This window comes from Filicampus tigris, chromosome 19 (genome assembly GCF_054856515.1).
Source record: "Filicampus tigris isolate MCC_2025a chromosome 19, RoL_Ftig_1.0, whole genome shotgun sequence".
Classification (NCBI taxonomy): domain Eukaryota; kingdom Metazoa; phylum Chordata; class Actinopteri; order Syngnathiformes; family Syngnathidae; genus Filicampus; species Filicampus tigris.
Window position 1 is genome coordinate 8,736,317 of NC_141235.1, and position 19,876 is coordinate 8,756,192.

The following is a 19,876-nucleotide window of genomic DNA, read 5'->3' on the forward strand; positions in this document are numbered from 1 at the left end:
TGTGATGTCATTTTCAGTCGATAGAAAACAAAATGGCCACCCCTGGAGATGGCTAAAAACGAGTGGATTAACTCTTATTCCTAGTGGGCTTGCATAGAACATACTCTTGAAAAAAATGCTTGGGTTGACTTTCCCCTTTAAAGTATTAAGGAAGTGCAATAATTAGAGCAAAAAATATAAAAGTCCAATGTTGTGGGGTGTTCGGGGCAGTGAATGGAATGCGGACCACTTGATACTTTGAATTTCACTAGCCACAAAAAAAAAAAAAAAAAAAATAGGCTGGTCAGGTTTGCTAATAAGTCGAGTCTTTAAAGCTCATTCAGTCAAGACACCAAAAGAAAAAATGTTCATTCAGCTTGCATCTCCACGTTTCCGTCCAGTAGCAACCGGCGTAGTTCCTGAGGCTCGGTGACGGGCAGTGAGCAGGTGAAGTCCTGGCACACGTAGGCTGTGGCCGCTCCGCCCAGCTGAGCCATGGAGGCGAGCGCAGGCAGACGTTGGCGGAGGAAAGTGTCCGCGTTGTCGTCTAAAAGCATCAGGACCTGCCAAATAGGCGTGCAGAGGAGAAAACGAGATACGATGTTCGTCAAATATGCTACGATATGATTTAGGGTGGGCTACATCTGCACTTGAGACCATATAAACATATAAATGCTAATGTTTTCAATACAGTCGACCCTACAATTTGGAATTCAAAACAACATATTGGGGAAAAGTATGTTTCAGTAGTTACACAAATCTGTTGACCTTTACAAAATCTGAAAATAGTCTCCTGTAAAAGAAAACATTTCAGGGCACTTGAATCAGAATATTTAGCCGTGACGATGCTAACAGTGTCACCACGTCACAATACGTGACTACCAAAAAAGGCAACAATTAAATTCACGGCTAGAAACAACAACATTGTAACTCCATTACACCGAGACTGTACAAAATAACACAATAAGGTGACATAACACAGTCAAATGTGTTACAATGTTGTTGCTGTCGTAAAGTTAGCGTCAGTTAGCGACAGTCCGCTAAGTAGGAAGTGCAGTGTTAGCTACCTTCATTCACTGGCTAAACGGCGTTTCAAAAATTTGGCTGGAGAGTAAAATGTATTCAATTTGAGCTATTTATGTTCTCAAATAAACACCGATTGTGATCTTGCAAGCTCATTGAATTGAGTTGTCACTCGGTGGTGGCTTGAATGGTTCCAAAGGCCACCACGTCGCCGCAACTGCACCTCTAAGGTCAGGAATCGAGCAGCAGGTTCAACTGCCAGTGTTTGAAGGCTGTCACAGCAGCGGAGAGGCATTTCTATTAAAAGTCCAAGCAGGAGGGGGAAATTACATCCAGTCGCCATTAAAAAATAAAATATTTACGCCGCACTATTTCATTCTGTTTACAGAGGGTGGCAAACATAAGCAACTGAAGGCACGGGGAATTATAGATTCACACTGGGTGCTTTTGACGGCGGCTGTAAACATTTCTCCGACATTTAGACACACACGGGGGAAGATGTGTGGTGGGGGGGAAAAAAAAAAAAAAAAAAAAAAGTGTGATGGAATGTGTTCATGACGGTGTGACTGTTGCTAAGGAGACAAGATGAGGATTTCCATGCCAAGTGGAACCTTTGCCTCTTTGTCCGGACTTTTTTTTTTTTTTTTTTTTTTTTTATGACTGTTTTTTGCTCGTCAGCATCATGTCGTCTCCATGGGGGCCCGGACCACATGGGACTACACATCCTGCAACTTAAAGGTCATGCTGTAGAGTGTCTGAGTCACAACTCTATTGAAACACCCATGGGGACAACACGATTGAAAGTAATGAGGGGGAAAGAGGAAGAATGAGATAAGATTGCGGTATACACGCCTTTTGAATGAGATAAAGCGTCCGTACTAATTTTAGTCAACTTTGGTGCAAACGATGGCGGCTGCGTATTGGAGCATGAGAGGACTTGCTCCCCCAATGCCGTCCCTCATCGTCCCTTACTTTGACCGTTTCTCTCTCCCGCACACACGTATATGAAGGAAGCAGCCCGGTCATCGTAACAAGCGGGCATCTGGACTCCAGCCCCAGGGCAGACACACATTCGCACTTGGACAGCTCGGAAAAGCCGGTGATGGTGGGAGGACCACAAGCGCCGCATACATCGGCGGTCATCCCTTCACGTCCGCTTTAGCTTTAGTAGCAGCTCCATTCACATTATTTCTTTTTTTTTAACCATAATGCTAAAATGGTGGGAATAAAAAGCAAAGAGGAAGAGGGGGGGGGATGAAAAATAAGAATTCAGCAGGATGAGTAGATCACATATCTGCCAGCCAGTACACGTTATTGACTGCAGAAGCGAATTATGACCCGCTTGGTCATTAGTATAGCTGTTCCACACCTCAATAAATTATAAAGGGAAAAAGTGCCTAACAAGACCATTATTAAATGTACAGTAAGGTCCATGCTACATTTAACCTAAATTAAAAGCATTTTCTGAAGAGGAGAAACCATTAATTGGCAACTAATCGATTATCAGATTAGTCGATAATGAGTTTTGATCACCAATTAATCGTTTAAGTACCCTTTTTGATTTAAAATACTCCAAATCCTCAGAAATTCAGATTATTGTCAATAATCTCCAATCTCTCACATCTAACATTTGATTTGAATTTGAAAAACAACGATCAATATTTTGGCCTCCTTTCTGACATGCTACGGACCAAACCAGCACCAGAATCCTAATTGATTTTTGTTTGTTTATTTTCTCAACTTGTAAATAATGCCCACAACACTGCATGCTACGGGACAACAACAAAAAAAAATAAAAAAATAAATCATGTGTATACTCTGAATACCACCACCCCCCCCCCCCAATAAAAAAGCTTTGAGGGCGTGCGTACGTGTTCCAAGAAGCAGGCTGTGTCACGTTGGCATCAGTTTTCACCAGTTGACAGTCTCCACTGGAGCCTCTCCACTAAATCACGAAAGGTCTGCTGTGAGTCGCGAGACACCTTGGCGTCCGAGCGGAATTAATGACCGAGCTCCTCAATCAGTCGCCGACACCTACGACGTTACTTCGCCAGCCCGTGCTGCGGCCATGATGAAAGCAAATGCTTCTTTGCGAGAGTCATAAAAAGGTGTTACCCTTAATACGTGGAAGCTTTGAAATGAAAAATGAAGACTAAATATGGAGCCGCTGATTATGGGCTGCATTCCGAAATTGGTGTGAGCGGAGCGGCAACACAAAAGGACAAGGGAATGTCCGCATGATGGCTACGTTAAAAGTTTTTCTTTTTAGTTTAAAATGTCTTTCCTCAACCTGAGTCCCGCGTCACATTCCGGCCAAAGGTACATTCCTGGTGGATTAATGCGCCTTTTGGACGTTTATTGACTCTTTCTGAATAATTGCTTTAATTATCCATGTCACTGTTAATTTTTTTTTTTTTTTTAGGCAATATAATAAATCAATTTGCAAGAGTGACTTCCTCTTTGTTCTTTGGAAAAGCCTCCTTTCACAATGAACAACTGTTTCAATTTAGATTACGACACGATTATTCCGATTACGATTATTTCATTAAAAAAAAAAAAAAAAAAAAAACACTCCCAACGTATAAAATTAGAGTGATAAACATGGACATCTGTAAAAGTGTGGGGGTAGGCCGTCTTATCTGTCGAGCGTGGGTCTTATTTACCAAGCAGTGACGGGGATGAACACTAGGGATGGAACATTTCATCGACGAACAGATTTAAAATCGATTTAAACTGCTACAATATGCATCGATGTAAAACATTTTTTTTAAAGAATTTGTGTTAAATGAAAATGATAACAGTCAAATCTATTGTACTTTTATTTATTTTCATGTTTAGTTCCGGCACTAACAAAACACTGATAACGAGACAAAAATGTAGTTAAACAGTCAAAGTTATTAGTTCATTTTCAAGGGATTTTTTGGGGAAAGTTACAAAAAGTTATGGTTTGTAACAAGGAAAAAAAATGAAGATGTTAAAATAAACACATCTTTTGTTTATAAAATGAGTCATTCATTTTGTTGAAAAAAAAGATTTGGGGAAAAAAAAAAAAATCGCATTGAATCGAAATCGGGAACTGAAAATCGAAAATCGAGTCGGAGCTCGAGTGGATCGTTACATCCCCTACGGCAGAAATCTCAAAACAACACGGCCGAAGCAGGAACCACACCTGCCCCAGAGCTTTGTGGATACACAGAAATGAGGAATTACTCCATACCAGGACAAAATAAGAACGTGTAATATTTCAGATTAGCAATTCCAAGAAGTAGGATTAATGTCAGGATTTTATGGGGAATATCTGCACAGAAAAACACACAGCTTTCCAGTCTATCTCCTATGGGCAAGAACCATCTGGGACCTTTCTCACAGCTGCCAATCACCATGCGTCCGGCTGTTTGACTCGTTATTGGCTTTAGCGGGTTATTACCGCACAGCGCGCCGATCTATTCCAAGCGCGGATGATGTTTCGGAGACAAATAAACACAAACGTCCCGCTTTGATTGGTCAAAAGGTGATGGTGATGGAGGGAGACGGGAGTAGCAACAAAGCAGGAAGTGTGTTGCCGGGGCGCTAAGAAGTCATAAAGAAGCCCAGAGAGACCACATTGTCGGAATCCTCTCCAACCGTTTTTTTTTTTTTTTTTTTTAAATCGGAGGACTAGTTTGCCTCTGGCTAGGTGCTTTAACCCTACCCGTCATCAGTACATGTTCTTTCCTTTTACTGCCTTCTTTATCCCACCTTCCAAGCCCTTTTTGGTCTCTACGGACTTGTTAGGGATATCCTGATGTTTCCCTCCGGCGCTTAAAAGGTGCCTTCTGTAAGGACGGACGATATTGGACAAAACGTGCGATATGTGATACGGGTGTTGAATAATACAATATCCATGTCGTTGCAGTATTGAAAATGTACCTAAAGAAATGACATTTTTACTATCCAATGACAGAAATATATTTTTGTATATAAGTAGTAATTGTTCTCTAACTGCAGGGATTCAGGCAAAACAATAAAGTGTTTTTCCACTAGATGGCAGAAGGTACATAATGACCCCGTATAGCAACTTTTTGTGAATCGTTTTGCTAAGTGGTGGTCCGCGAGATTTTTTTTTCCCGATGTGAAATATGTGCCTTGGCTCATTAAACGTTGAAAAATGCTGTCTTATTGGATGATCATGTGCATTTAAAGTGCAAGCCAAACATATTTTTTTCAAGAATATGTTCTATGCAGGCATGGAATTCTGATGAATATTGTGTTTGTGGAATATGAATTAATCAGCAAAATCTACCCTTTTTTCGCCATCTCTGGGGGCGGCCATTTTGTCACTTTTGTCGACTTCCCCTTTAAGGTTGTATCTCGGGATGTAACGATTCACTCAAACCCCTATTCGATTCGATTTTCAGTTCCCGATTTTTGATTCGATTCGATTTTTTAAAAAATCGCTACCATGCTTGTCTCTTTGCGCTGGTGTGGTTGTGCAGCCATACACAAACGCGATACACAATGATGTTTGATCGACACGTTCAAAATGTGCTATGCATCTGGAATGAAAAAACGTTCCAAGACATCATTTTCTATTTGAATTTAATCAAACCGATTAATCAATTTATCAAATTGTGCCGATAAATCAATTTCCCAAATCGATAAATTTCTCAAATTGATTAACCTGGTCGAATCGATTTTCGATTAATCGTTACATCCCTCGCATCTAATTGGTCAAAATCAGGTAAAAGCGTCCAATTCCATAAGCAATCCTTTTTTTGCACGTCGTTGCAATATGCATATTGCAAGTGCCATCGTCATGATGACAACATGTTTCCAATATCTTCAGCAGCCCCGTGCGCGTGCGCGTGCCTGTGCGGGCGCGCGCGCGCGTGTGTGTGTGTGTGTGTACAAACGCTCAGGGCTTGGTACAGCTCATTCGGCACACAAGCGAGGAGTAATTGGATTTAAATTAGGCATGTTCCTCGGCTCAAAGCTTCCTAATGTAACGTGAAAACAGAATGCCCTCGCTCTCTCAAGTCGATCTCATCCACTTATCCCCTTTCACATATTTTCCCACCCTTAATGACGTCCCTCCCCTTGACCCTATCGGTTATTATATTGACATCCATTTTCTTTGAGAAAATGCCTCCCGTTTTCCGCCGGTCAAACGGTTTCAGGAGGAGGCGAAAGGTCATTGGCAAATATCACTTTGCATTTGTGGATGGGGAAAATCCTCGATATGACCTCGTCAGAAACGTGTTGTCGGCGTGTTGAGTTCATTTGCATCAGCATGCGGGCATGCCCGCCGATATCCCTGTAAGTGCACTATATCTTTAAGTGTGTCGCGCTAATCCACGGGGAGGACGGAATCTCGTCATCTGTTTGCGCGTGGGTGTGCGTGTGTGTGTGTGTGTGTGTGTGTGTGCGCGGCAACTAATGGGCAGCAGCTCACCCAACATCTGGACATACATCGTAGCCCACATGCTAGCTGATACAGAATATTTGTTTGCCCCTGCTAAATAATATCGTACAAATCGTTTGCCCTTACTTGTTAACCAGGTTGAGTATTTATTTTACACAGCTAACAAATGGCCCCTACGTTTTGAAAGAAAAATTAAAAAGTAAAAATCCTCTTCAGTTGTGTCTCCAGTAGACAATCCGGCAGTGCAAAAATCAGCTCTCTAACCTAGCCTTAGAATCTCATATCAAGCCCAAAAGTCTTTGTGATCTTCGTTTGAGAATAATATACTTGGCAAGAGCAGGATTTGTAAGATTATTACTATTGTTGGAAGATTATTTGTCTTTTATTTCTAGATTTTAAAATGAGTTCATTTACATGCAAAAATGAGATAAATGACTGTCAAAGTCTCAGTTTGATGCGATGGTCGATGTTGTCAGAGAGCTTTTAGTTGTAAAAACCTTTTCAAGAGGCTCTCTCGTAACGACTAACATTCACACTTTTTGGACTGGCTAGCGTGTCTGCGTCACAAGGCAGAGGTTGTGGGTTCCAATCTCGACCCCACTTATTTTAAGATAATTCTCTCCTTTCAAAAGCCAAGATGATTTTTTTTTTTTCCCGGAAATCTAAGTGACTATTTCCTTCTTTTGAGAAAATACTTCTTAATATTACAGCTTGAAAAATGACAACATTACTTTTTTTTAGTGAGTAATTTCAAGGCCACTGTGTGTTGATATGGGCCTAGTAGTATTTTCTTATTTGTCAAAATCTTGTCAAGTCAAATTCTCTTGCTCTGTCGGCAGATCATCTTAAAATTTGAAGTAGAATTTTTATTTTTTTTTTCTTAAAATTTCCAGTGGGATTTTTGCGGTGTGCTTGTCGTTCAAATACATTCAGAGCCCTGTTGGGTTTCTTTGCGTAGTGAGAATAAAACAGATACTTTCATTTGCGGGTCTAATTAAGGCTCCGCTGAAGTACAAGACAAGCCAAAATGAACTTTTAATTTGCTTTTATGGGATTCGCTGTAGCTGCATGTTTTCTTTTGTGCGTGTGTGTGTGTGTTTGTATATTTGGGAGAAACTTTTGTGCTTGTGTTTGCCTTTGTTAATCACACTGAAAAATGTGTTTATTTAAAAATAACCGAATAGTCATTAGCTGAGAGAAAAGTCCATTGGTAAAAAAACATGCCTATAAAAATTCTAAATCTAACTGCACAATGTGTTTTTTTTTTTCCTAACTATGCTCAAGGTGTACAAAGACATCAAATTGTGATCTGTTGAGATTATGCATAATGTGCATGCGCAGTAGAGGTAGACCGATACCGATTATTAGTCGTCAAGGATAACCGATATTTGGAGCCGATATTCATTTTCAGTCGAAAGGAAAATATTGGCATCGAAAAATAAAAACAAATTAAAACTCTTAGCTTTGTTGAAATGCCTTAACGTGTGTTTGGTTGGGAACATTTTTTCAGATTTGCAAAATGTTGATGTTTTTTTTATGATTATCATTTTTTTTCTCCCAGGGTCATCAGCACGCCTTCAAAAGTTATGTTTTCGACAGGAACTAAAGCTCTCCAAAATTAGAAAATGACAGAAATGTTAAAATTTCACTTCTCTTTTTTTTTTTTTTTTTTTTTTTAAATTTCAAACCAAACCAAAAGGTGCAGTAGAATCTCGAATAAAGTTCACTGAAAATTTAAACAAATCATTCCTTGAAGTTAACACAGTTTTACGTTGATTTATTATCAGCCATTAGACTTGAAAAAAAAAAAAGGCCGATAGCGATATTAATCAAAATGCCGAATATCGGCGCCGATACGATAATCGGTCCATCCCTGATGTGCAGACATAATTACAACCTACGATACTCACCCTGTGCGGCAGGAAGAGGGAGTTGACGGCTTCTAACAGACTTTTTGTATCCGGGGAATCTCTTTGGCCGCAGATCACAATCTAAAGAAAAAGGGGTGATTGGAGGGGAAATGTAAAAAGGGGAGTCAATGCGAAGGGGGGGCGGACAACAAAATGAGAGAACATGATGACAGTGAAATAAGAGGGGAAAGGTGGCACCTAAGAGGGGCTCGGAGGGGGGGTGAGGTGACGCGAGTCAGCGTGATATTTGTAGCAGTAACGAGGAAGGCAGGTGTTGTCACTGCCACTGCCTCACCCTTTCAGCTCGTTACGCTCGCCCCGCCGCCCCAACTCATCCTCCGCAGGTCACGTATATAGGAAAGAAAGTTAACTAGAGCTGCTGCTGCTGCTGCTGTAGTCCCCCCCCCCCGCCCCCCCCCCCCGAGTCTCTCAAGTTTGTTCAGTGAAAGTTTGTCAAGGAAAATCGAATTTCATTGTTTCCCCTAACAGAAAATACAAAGCGAATAAAATAAATGAATTCAATCAGATTAGCATCTCCTTTTTTTGTGAATTGAGTCAAATGAGTGGTTTTTTTTTTGTTGTTTTTTTCTGGTTCAAACTAACCTGCTTAAGCGTGCGGTGCTGTGCCAGAAGGGCCCGGACCATCTCGGGCAGGGCGATGGGGATGTTGGTAAGGCGGTCAGAGAATGCTGTCAGCAACTGTTGGCGCCGCTGGAGCCATTCCTGCCTTCCGGCGTAGCGGGAGAGACGCAACAGATTGGACGCTGACACGGAGTTAGCGCCCGGTTCGGCTCCGTCCTGATCTGATTGGCACAGACGGAATTGGTGAGCCCGACGTTGATCCAATGCGGCAGTCGAAAGGAGCACGCGCGGCCGACCGTAAGCTAGAGATGGACCGATATGCTTTTTTTTCCCCGATACCGATTAGGATTCATCAAGTGGCCGAAAATCGACATTTGCAGCCGATATTCATTTTCGGTCAAAATATTGGCATCAAAATTGTAAGAAAAAAAATACATGAAAACACACTTACAACGTGTTAACACATATTTTAAACACGTCACCCGGATTGACAGACTGCCCACCCAGTGAGATTCATGACAAAATACATATTTTGACATTTTTTGTAAATTATGATTAAATTATTATTTTTTGTTTCATTGTGGTTTTTATTTCATTGATTAAGAATGGCATAATTGTGGTCTTCCAGGGATGATCTGAACTTCATACTATTCAGTTTCGTCATTTTAATTGAATGTACCGCGTTCTGGCTCCGCCCCTGCTTGTGATACGGTGACGGTGCCACTGATATTCCTGTCAATCCCTCTCACCTTCTTTGAGCTGCAGTAGAAGAGTGCCGTCACTCGGGTCGCAGCAAAAGTAGCCTCCACCGGCTGAGTCCCAGAACAGCGCATCCTGTCTGAGCTGCAGCTCTTCGGCCCACTGCAGCCACTCTGTTTGCAGGGTGGCCTCATAGAGATCCAGCAAGCCGCAAATGATGAAGGCGTAATCGTCCAGGAAGCCAGAAATAGGCGATGATCTGTTAGGGAAGGAAAAAAAAATTGGCCTTCTATGAAAAGTGCCTCTAGTCCTGGTGTGATATGTACAGCTTATATTTGAGCCAAATTTGTACCACAAACAGGAAGTTCAACCCATAATATTTTGGTGCAGATTGTTGAAATTTCAAGGGGTTTTTTCTGGACATTTTGCTCCATTTTGTAATCACTTCAAAATTCAGACATAAAGATGTACAATCCAAATTCTCTAGATATTCTAATTCCTCAAAATTCTCTCATCAAAGAATTTTCTCACTAACTTTCCTCCCCTTACCCATAGTGTACATCTCTCAAAGTGGAAGTCAATCCAAATATTTTTTTTCAAGAACATGTTCCCAGCAGGCCCACTCGTTGAAACACGGCATTCGGATTAATATTGCGTTTGTGGAATAAGAGTTAAGCCGCTCGTTTTTAGCCATTTTAGGGGGCGGCCATTTTGTCATTTCTGTCGACTGAAAATGACATCACACATCTCGCCTTTTTTTCTAAAATTGAGCCGTGATTGGTCATTACCTGAGCCCTGATGTCTAGTTGTGATGTCATTTTCAATGGACAGAAGTGACAAAATGGCCGCCCCCTAAGATGGCTAAAAACGGGTGGATTAACTCTTATTCCACAAACGCAATATTTTATCAGAATGCCTTGTTTCAACTAGTGGACTTGCAAAAAACATATTCTTGAAAAAAATATATGTTTGGGTTGCCTTTGACTTTAAAGGACCTTAAAGAGGGTCCCGTATCCCCACACTAATTGCTTTCCCCTTCACGTTCCCACAATGACACCATGTGTGGGTGAGTGCAAGTGGATGCACGGTGACAAGGGGTCAGATAGCGTTGTGTTCGGAAAGACCGGTGGACAGCGCTGTAGAGACCGCAAGGAGTGCGGTCAAGTGGCTGAAAACAGGCCTTGTGAGGACATGGAGAAACTTCTAGTGGTCTTGCAGAGGTGAGGAAACACATTATTCTCTCAGACAGACAGCCCGAGTCATCCCGGTAGCTCCAAAAGGGGAAAGCGAGGGCTCCGGCGTTGCACAAGAACAAGGCTACGTTTGAAAGATACATTTTGACACGGTGGCAAATTTTAGGGGGGGGGGGGGGGGGGGGGGGAATACAATTGGGTAAGCAAGTGCCTACAGAGGACAACTGTGAAACAGCCTAGTGAGAGTTCAGCAATGGAGCTCTGAAGTGGGACGGATGCTTCCGAGGAGCAGAGACATTATGAAGCCACGACACCAAAGAAATTATCCTGAAAATGACCCCACATTATCACAGCTACATAAAAGTAACCCCCACCCCCTCCCCCGCATCACCACCACATCACAATGGCAGTTTGTCTCAGATAATAATGTCTCCTTCACACAAGGACATGTCAGTTGGTTGAGGTGACCAGTTAAAAGGACGACGTCCATCAAGAGGAAAAACTCAAGAGATGAAAGCGTGTTGGAAACGTTCAAGGAGCTTTTTATCCGTCGCTTTTTATAGTGTATGTCAAATTCTGGTTTCCGCTGGAGGTGCTTGTAAGCAAATCGACATATTAAAGTTATAATTTATAAGTTATAATTTTTCTCACATTCGAGGTCATTCAAAAAACACTGATCAGTGTCCCGTATTCTCTCAGAGACAATTTCATGACAGCATTCTCCTTTTTTTAATGCTTCCCGTCCAGTTTCATTTTATCATTTGAGTCTGATTGTTTTGATGAACTCATTTTATTCTACAGTGACAATACCAAAAGAAAGTTGTAGTTTTAAAGCAATGCATGTTATTAGGGATGTAGCGATTAATCGAGAATCGATTTTAAATCGATGCGCCCTGATTAATTGATTCGATTAATCGAAAATTGAGTTGATTAAATTCATCTAGAAAATGATGTATTGAAACGTTTTTTCATTCCAGATGCATAGCACATTTTGAATGTGTAGATCAAATTACGCTTTTGCGCCAAACATGATAGCGTATTGCGTTTGTGGGTGGCTGCAGAACCACGCAGGTGCACAGAGACAAACCATGGTAGCAATTTTTAAAAAATCGAATCGAATCGAAAACCGGGAACTGAAAATCAAAAATCGAATCGGGGCTTGAGTGAATCGTTACACCCCTACATGTTATCCATTGATATTTTCTATTTAGTGATTTACCAAAATAGAGCAAGCAGTAATGACTCCGCATCCCTCGTCCTGGTTGGTGAAGGCAGTAAAAAAAATATAAAACATCAAGCAGGAAATGGGAGGTCCTTACAAAATCTATCGCATCAGCTCATCAACGCATCCACAAACTATTAACCCAGTTGGCCAAAGTACCAATCATTGCTCCTGCTAAATTAGTCCACACCCCATAGGTGCCCTATATGACATATATAAAAGCTGCATCCAACTTGAGAAAAATCGCCACGATAAGCATTCTCCATGCTGACACACAAGCAAAGATGACAATTATGAATGAGACCGGAAATGTGGATCAAGGCCACGGTGTTCAAGCGCTAGCGTGTAGCTCTTCATGCGTGTTTAAAAATGAATGTGTTGTATCTCGGCCGTTGTGGGACTCCCGGCATATTTGTTTTTTTTCTGCTGATGCGGTGGCTTTACACACTCACTCATTCACATTAACTAGGGCACAGCGCTGGCCGGCAGACGCGGGGCACCTGCAGCGGCGGCGGACATGAGCGAGTATACGAGCGAAAATACGGAGGCACAAAAGCAAGCGCGGACACGTGAACGAGGCTCATGTTGCTTGCATTCAAAACTACAAAAGTAATCGCTCGGTTTCTCAGTCAAAACGGCTCCCACCTGAAAATGTCTTGTGCCACAAGATCATATTCATGCAACAGGCTTACATAATCCGTTTAAAATATGGCCAACCTTGTTTCACTCGTGCAGTATGATGAGACTGCCGGGAGGTAACGTAATTACGGACCGGTTCATGCAAATGCAGAGTTCCCTATAATGAGGTTATTGTGTCATGTTTTTGGACTTCACATTACTGATCTGATTTATCCCAATAGTATTGTTTCTTGTTCCCATACAGGCATAAGATACAGTATTTTATTTGAGGATGAGTGGAAAAAAAGAAAAAAAAAGCTATAGCACGCGTGCTAACAGAACGGCCACGCTAAAAATCACATTATTTTAAATAATTAGATCAACTTCAAAGTAGTAATACGACTTAACAGGGAAGTCAACCCAAACATATTTTTTTTCAGAATATGTTCTATACAGGTCCACTTGTGTAAACACGGCATTCTGATTAATATTGCGTTTGTAGAATATGAGAAATCCACCTGTTTTTAGCTAGCTCAGGGGGCGGCCATTTTGTCACTTCTGTCGACTGAAGGTGACATCGAAGTTACTCAGGTAACGACCAAACACAGCTCGCCTGTTTTCTGAAGCTGAGCCATGATTGGTTGTTATCTGAGCCCTGAGCATCTGTGATGTCATCTTCAGGCGACTGAAAAGATGCCAAAAAGGCTGCCCCCCGAGATGGCTCCTTTTTGCTGCTTCACTCATATTCCAGAAACGCAATTATTAACCAGAATTCCGTATTTCAACTAGTGCTCCTGCATAGAACATTTTCTGGAAAAAATATGTTTGGGTCCCCCCCCCCTTCAACTACATTATTGTGTCTGCTAACTTTGTCTTCCCACACGTTCAACTTCCCTCCTAAGAGGCGCGCATATCATTGTGCTACACTCTCCTACCACCTTCTGGTATGCTTTGGTGCTGTAACCGACTCCCCGACTGACGCCTTTGATGCACACGCGCTTGCTCTTACATCTGCTGCACCTCCATCTGGTCTCCACGGTAACAAGATCGCAGAACGGTCTGCCTCTCCGCATCCCACAGGTGTTCCTTCAGGAAGTGGCCGGCGTGCACCGCCCTCTCCAGCAGGGCCTTGTCCCCGAGCGCGGCTCCGACGCGGGCGTAGGCTGACAGCATCAGACCTGTCGGTACGCAACGGTGATGAAATGGTTCTAATGTGACTGCTAAAAATAGCGCGTCCTCTTACAAGCGCTCGACGCGAGCGGAGGTATTTGCCCCGCCCTTTGAAGTCTTATCGTTGTGCTCTCTTATACGCTCATTTACTTCGTGTTTTTCCCCTCCATTCTCCTTTCATGTAGCCTATCAAAGCCTGGGGAGGGCACTGTCTGGTCTTCAAAGTGCTGCAGTCGAGGACAGGTGACTGATGAGGGGAGGGGAGGCGGGGGGGGGGGGGGGGGGTTCTTCATTAGAGAAGAAGGGGGAAGTATTCGGTCTAATTGGAAAGTTGCGAGGATTGCAGGGCCTCATTAGCTCGCTAACACAATCTGTCCTGTGATAGATACTGAGTGGGAGGCAAATGAGGAACCACCACCCCCCCTCCGCGATATAAATGAGTCTTTTATGCAACTTGGTCTAACCACCAAGCATTCCATGTAGTTGTCATTGAGCGTGGTCAGGATCGGAACAGTAAACGCTGATCTGGTATGCTAATTAACTAGGATGTAAATATGTTGTCGTAGTGAACACCCGGGTTTAATTAAACAGTAGGCAATGTGGAATATTTGAATATTGCTAAATAAACATTTGCGTTGTCACTGCCTGCTGTTTGCGGGTTCGTGTAATTTGGGGGTCTGCGCATGCAGGTTGTTCGAGGTGTGTTGAAAAGAGCGATTGAGTCATTGTGCAACTTAAATCGGAAGTCAACCCAAAAATGTTCTTTTCAAGATTCTGCTATATGCGGCCCCCACTAGTCTAAACACGGCATTTTGATTACAATTGCGTTTGTGGAAGATAAGAAGATCCACCCGTTTTTTTATACATCGCGGGGGGAAGCCATTTTGTCACATTCCGTTGACTGAAAATGACATCACGGTTGGTCAGGTAGCAACCAATCAAACGTTTTCTGTTTACCTGAGCAACTGTGATGTCATTTTCAGTCGACAGGAAGTGACAAAATGGCCACCTGCTGGGATGGAGAAAAACAGGTGGATTTTGCTGCTTCATTCATATTCCACACCAACAATATTAATCAAAATATAAAATTTAGACTAGCGGGGCTGCATAGGACATCATCTTCGAAAGAAAATTTGGGGGTTGACTTCTTTAAAACCGAGATCAATTAATGATAATGCATGACAATTGCATACATGATTCAATTATAAGTCAACCGGAAACGTCAGAGGAATTTAGCAGAAACTTGTACGCAGAAAAAAAAAAAAAGCCAGCGACTGCAGTGTAAACGTGTGTGGTGCACTATTGTCCCTTTACCATTCCAGGAGGCCAGCATCTTGGTGTCCAGATGCGGGCGCGGCCGAACCTCCCTCACTTCCGCCATTTTGGCTCGTGCCGAAGCCAAAAGCTCACCGACCGTCTCCACGCTAATGCCAAAGCGCGCAGCTGTTAACTCCGCGGAATAGCGCACAATCAGCACATTCTGGCCCCGCAGCTCCCCGTGAGGGTCCTGGCCAAAAATACCGAACAGATATGAACTCATTTTCATACCAACAAGCGGTGTTGGACACATGAAAATAAGGGGGGGGGGGGGGGAACTGCGTAAACGGCATCATTGCTCACCTGTTCAGGGGCAACGTTGCCTTGGTCTTTCACTCCGTAGTGGTGCATGAAAACATCTGCTAGGCTGGCGGACCCACTCGCACCCACTGACACATCAGCCAGCAGTTGTCGAACCTCCGAGGCCGTCCACACGCAGAAAGCTCCCTCGCGCTTTTCCGAGCCCCCTGACGCCGGGACCGAGTCGGCATCCTCTGCGCTGTAAAAGCCCCCAGACTGTTGAAAGAAGTCAGCGAGGGAGGGGGAGGAAATTGAACGGCAAGCTTGAACTCAAGATACCCCCAAAAAAATGTTCAAAATGCAACGTGAACGTTGCCTCAAGCTAAACACGGCGGCATTCATGTTCACTCTTTCCAAGTCCGATAGTTTGCCATCCATGCATAAAAATACCAAGATCCACTTAAATAATAGCGAGTCATTGTGTGTCAGAACACAAACGCAAGCAAAAAGTCATCAAGTTGTCGTGCATTTCATCATGACTGCATAATGACATCATTAATATAAGAAGAATCTAATCATTACGGCAGGGGTGGGCTTTCATTTCATGGCCTATTTGCTGTGAACTCGTTCATCAAGAGGAAAAATAAGGTTTAAGAGGACACTTTGTAAGGTCGTACCTTTCGAATGAAACTCCTTGCGGAATTAACAGATCGCTTGTTAGCTTCGTCGGCGGATTGCATCGCTCTACTTTTACTAAACACTCGTGAAAACAATAAAGGTTGAAGAACACTTTCATATTCATTCGATACTAATTCATGTGCTGGTAAAATCCTAATTGCGAAACTGAATTACCCCATCGACATGTTATTTGATGGCTGGAGGTGATTGGACAAAATCTGTACTCAAGTAATTATTTGGATGACTACTTGTTACTTCTACTCATATTATCATTTGAAGTAACAGTACTTTTATTTGAGTACAATTTTTGGCTACTCTACCCACCTCTGCTGGTGAGTATTTGAGTAACTTCTGGTTTATTTTTTTTTTTTAAATAGCGCATGCTCCACAGAGCATTCCAATTTCTGGAATGAATCACAAATCACAGGCAAAGTGCCACCCCCACTGGCCAGGAGGTGAACTGAATCCTAGAAATTGTAAATAAATACATACCGTACGTCATTACCCACAAAGTTACAGAAGTAAAAATGTAAATCGTTACTACCCACCTCTGGTGTTAACCACGGAAATCAAAGAAGTACAATTGAGAGCAAAGAAGACTGCAAAGCTGATTAGGCTTCATGTTGCGTAACATGCATCCTTCATTATAATAAGAAGAATGTATAAAAACACAGGAAGAAGAACTAGCCACGATTCACCTTGTCGCTCAAGTCTCTGGAGACATAACGCAGTATGTCCTTAGCCACATCCGCAAAGATCTGCTCACCTGATACCTGGGGAGGGGAAAAAAAAGCAAACGGCACACAGATGCTCGGAGTCGTGATTCGACATTAACGTAACCTTCAAGCTTCTGTCGGGTGATTTATATGCGGTAGGAATGCTGAGGTGGTAGCTATGGTCTCATTATATACAAACATGTATGACGCTGTTCATATTTGAGCAAGCCAGCATACGCGTGCCCTAATTCACTTTTCATTTTTAATGGTTGCTCCCCCCCCGGAAATGAGGGCAACACAGTCACACACCTGGAAGGCAGTTACGTAGGCCACGGCAAGCTGGGCCTGGTCGTACAGCATCTTTTCAAAATGCGGAACGTGCCAAGAAGGGTCGGTGGAGTAACGATGAAAGCCCTGAGAAAGAGAGACAAAGGTAGCAATTTGGGAACGTGAGGAATTCTGCTTCGTGTTCACACCCGAAAAAAAAAAAAAAAAAAAAGGCGAAAACGTTTGGTGATCGCGAATAAACCTGCGCGACATGGTCGTGGATGCCACCCAGCGCCATCATGCGGAGTGTATGCAGAGCCATCTGCAGAGCCTCCACACCCTCCGAGGTGGAGCGATTCACCGACCAGTAAGACATGAGGAACATCAGATTAACTGGGAGGGACGAAAGTAAGTTGAGCGGAAACTCAACTTGACTTGAAACGGGCTTCGGTGGCTGCGCCTACCCGGTGTGGGGAACTTGGGGGCGTCCCTGAAACCTCCGTACTCTTCCTCATAAGAGTGGGCCAGCTGTCGGAAACAGCGCTGAGCCACATCCGGGCCCAAAGGAGGACTCTCGCCAGGGTTCGCGGCCACAGCCGTGCCTTTTTTCAGCGCCTCGAGGATCCGGTCCCCGTTGGACTCCAAGTTGGAACGGTTATGCTGCCACTGAGGGGAGGGCGACAACAACAGGCGACATTGCAGCGTGTGCTGGAATGACAGATGGAGCATTTAGAAACTTCAAACCTGTTGCATGATTCTGGCGAGAACGGTCTTAAAGCCGGGTCTTCTCCCGTGGTCTCTGGGTGGGAAGTAGGTGCCGCCGATGAAAGGGCGGAGATCAGGAGTTAACCACACACTCATTGGCCATCCTCCACCTCCACTAGTTGCCTGGACACATTGGAAGCCCTCAAACCATGAGAAATCATTTGCAGTGTTTGTAAGAAGGTGAACCTGTGCGCCAAAGTACCTGTACAAAGGTCATGTACACTTTATCCACATCTGGTCTCTCCTCTCGGTCGACTTTAATGCAGACAAAGTTGTCACTGAGCAATTTGCCAATTTCTTCGTCCTCAAAAGACTCCCTCTCCATGACATGGCACCAGTGGCATGTTGAGTAGCCCACTGTTGGGCAAAAGGTTCCAAATAGATTTTCGAAACAGGTGTGAGAGAAAAGTTGACACTTAGAATAAGTACAGTCGACACAGTTACGAAAAGAGAATGAAAAAAAAAAAAAGAATACAAAAAAAGGTATTTTCTAAAGTAGTTTACTTAGTAGTGTTTTAGTAAAGTATAATCATGTGTATTTATGTAGATCAAAAAATAACAGTAGTATTTTTATTCTATTTGCGTGAAAATAAATTTACCAGATAAAAAGATGGGTTTGTCGTCATTCCGTGCCTTGTCGAAGGCATCTTGTCCCCACGGGTACCTAAGACAATCTTAACATTAGAGTCCAGATCAGAAACACTTCAAATGCAGAACTATCGGTGGTTAAACAACACTTACCAGTCAACGGGGTTGTGAGCATGTTGGAGCAGGTAAGGTGACCTCTCCTTGGCAAGCCTGTTGGTGTGTCTGGGAGGCGGAGCTGGTGGTCCTTCTCCCCCTGATGCCATAGTAGTGAATTCAGATAATCTAAGCACAAAAAAAAAAATCTTTGTCACCATCAAGTATAAGAAAAACATTTTTTAAATTGCAAAATTTCCTACTGTAAAGGGAATCAATGTGGGCCTTAATGCTAGATATTATTGTATAAAATTCATAAAAACAAAACGTCTGTGTTCACTAAATTCGCCTTTCGGCTTCCGTAGCTACGCATGCCAAAGTGCGGACTTCCTTTGAGGGAATTGCTATTTATGTTCCCTGCTTCACAGGGAACAATTAATTCCCCCAAAATATCGTCCGACAAAGATTACTGAACATTAGATCGTTCCTTAAATTCGGCCACATTTAAATTAATTTATTCCATCGCCATGACTGTTGTTATTGTTTTGGCGAGCTAAATTTAACCCTGCAAGAGCTGTCCTGTCACCATGACTTGACATGTCTTGCAACGACAGTAACACAACGCACTCGATTTATTTTCGTTTTTTCATGAGAATGCAATTGTGCCGAATAAAACTATAAGACACTGGGGTAACAGCTGAACGTGTTATTCGAAGTACTACGTCCACGTGTCGTCAGGAATCTCTGGAGAGTTTTAACGTCTATGATTTAATATTGTAGTCTCGCGTAGAATACTGAACCGAATCCTGAATACGCAAATAAATCTGTCAAATATCCTTCGTGCAAATTGTGCAGCTAGCATTAGCCTATTAGCCGTGTAACTTTTACCTGAGGAAATGGAACGGCGTTGACCTGACGTATGATGGGTGATGGTGGCGCAACCGTCGGAAGATCCTTACCGAATCCGAGTTTATATGAGGCGGGGTCTGCAGCGACAAGACGCTCGGGCTATATTTGGACGCCAGGAGACGCCATGGCAGTCTGAGCATCGTAATCCACAAAGTGTGGCAAGGCGTTTAGTGTCGACACTGAAGCTTGCCCCAAACTTGCTTAACAGGCAGGCACGAGGAGGCATTGTTGTAATACCGTAAACGGACACGCGATGTCGCACAATAGCGCTCGAGCACAAACGGTACGAAATACGTGAGAATGACGATGAAAATTTAAATAGCAGTAATATCTTAAGATCCACATTTTGTTTATTTTTTAAATTATAATAATTAAAAACAGCTTTATTCAATTGTATTGTGGAAATAACTTTGGACACTCGTGGCTTACTTACTCGTAAGAAAATGTCTATTAAACTTCATGGCCGTCATGCACTTTAAATGCATGTTACTCTTTAAGGGAATGGT

General features: G+C 42.9%; 1 protein-coding gene across 4 annotated transcripts; it reads right to left on the reverse strand.

Annotated features, from left to right (window-relative positions):
• Positions 1-288: 288 nt before the first annotated feature.
• On the reverse strand, positions 289-19,636 carry spata20 (spermatogenesis associated 20). Of its 4 annotated transcripts, none has more exons than XM_086017490.1 (16): positions 19,350-19,636; positions 18,522-18,650; positions 18,380-18,444; positions 17,983-18,137; positions 17,760-17,903; positions 17,480-17,681; positions 17,278-17,408; positions 17,058-17,162; positions 16,731-16,805; positions 15,418-15,630; positions 15,112-15,304; positions 13,637-13,805; positions 9,645-9,853; positions 8,917-9,116; positions 8,314-8,394; positions 289-542 (listed from the first exon to the last, which is right to left on the reverse strand). In XM_086017490.1, exons 1-16 carry the CDS (start codon positions 19,508-19,510, stop codon positions 348-350), a joined length of 2,427 nt encoding a protein of 808 aa, XP_085873616.1. In that variant the 5' UTR covers positions 19,511-19,636; the 3' UTR covers positions 289-347. The 4 variants fall into 4 exon arrangements, with proteins under 4 accessions (XP_085873616.1, XP_085873617.1, XP_085873619.1 ...); XM_086017491.1 differs by having other exon boundaries at positions 19,421-19,580; XM_086017493.1 differs by having other exon boundaries at positions 18,380-18,454; positions 19,421-19,580.
• Positions 19,637-19,876: the final 240 nt, after the last annotated feature.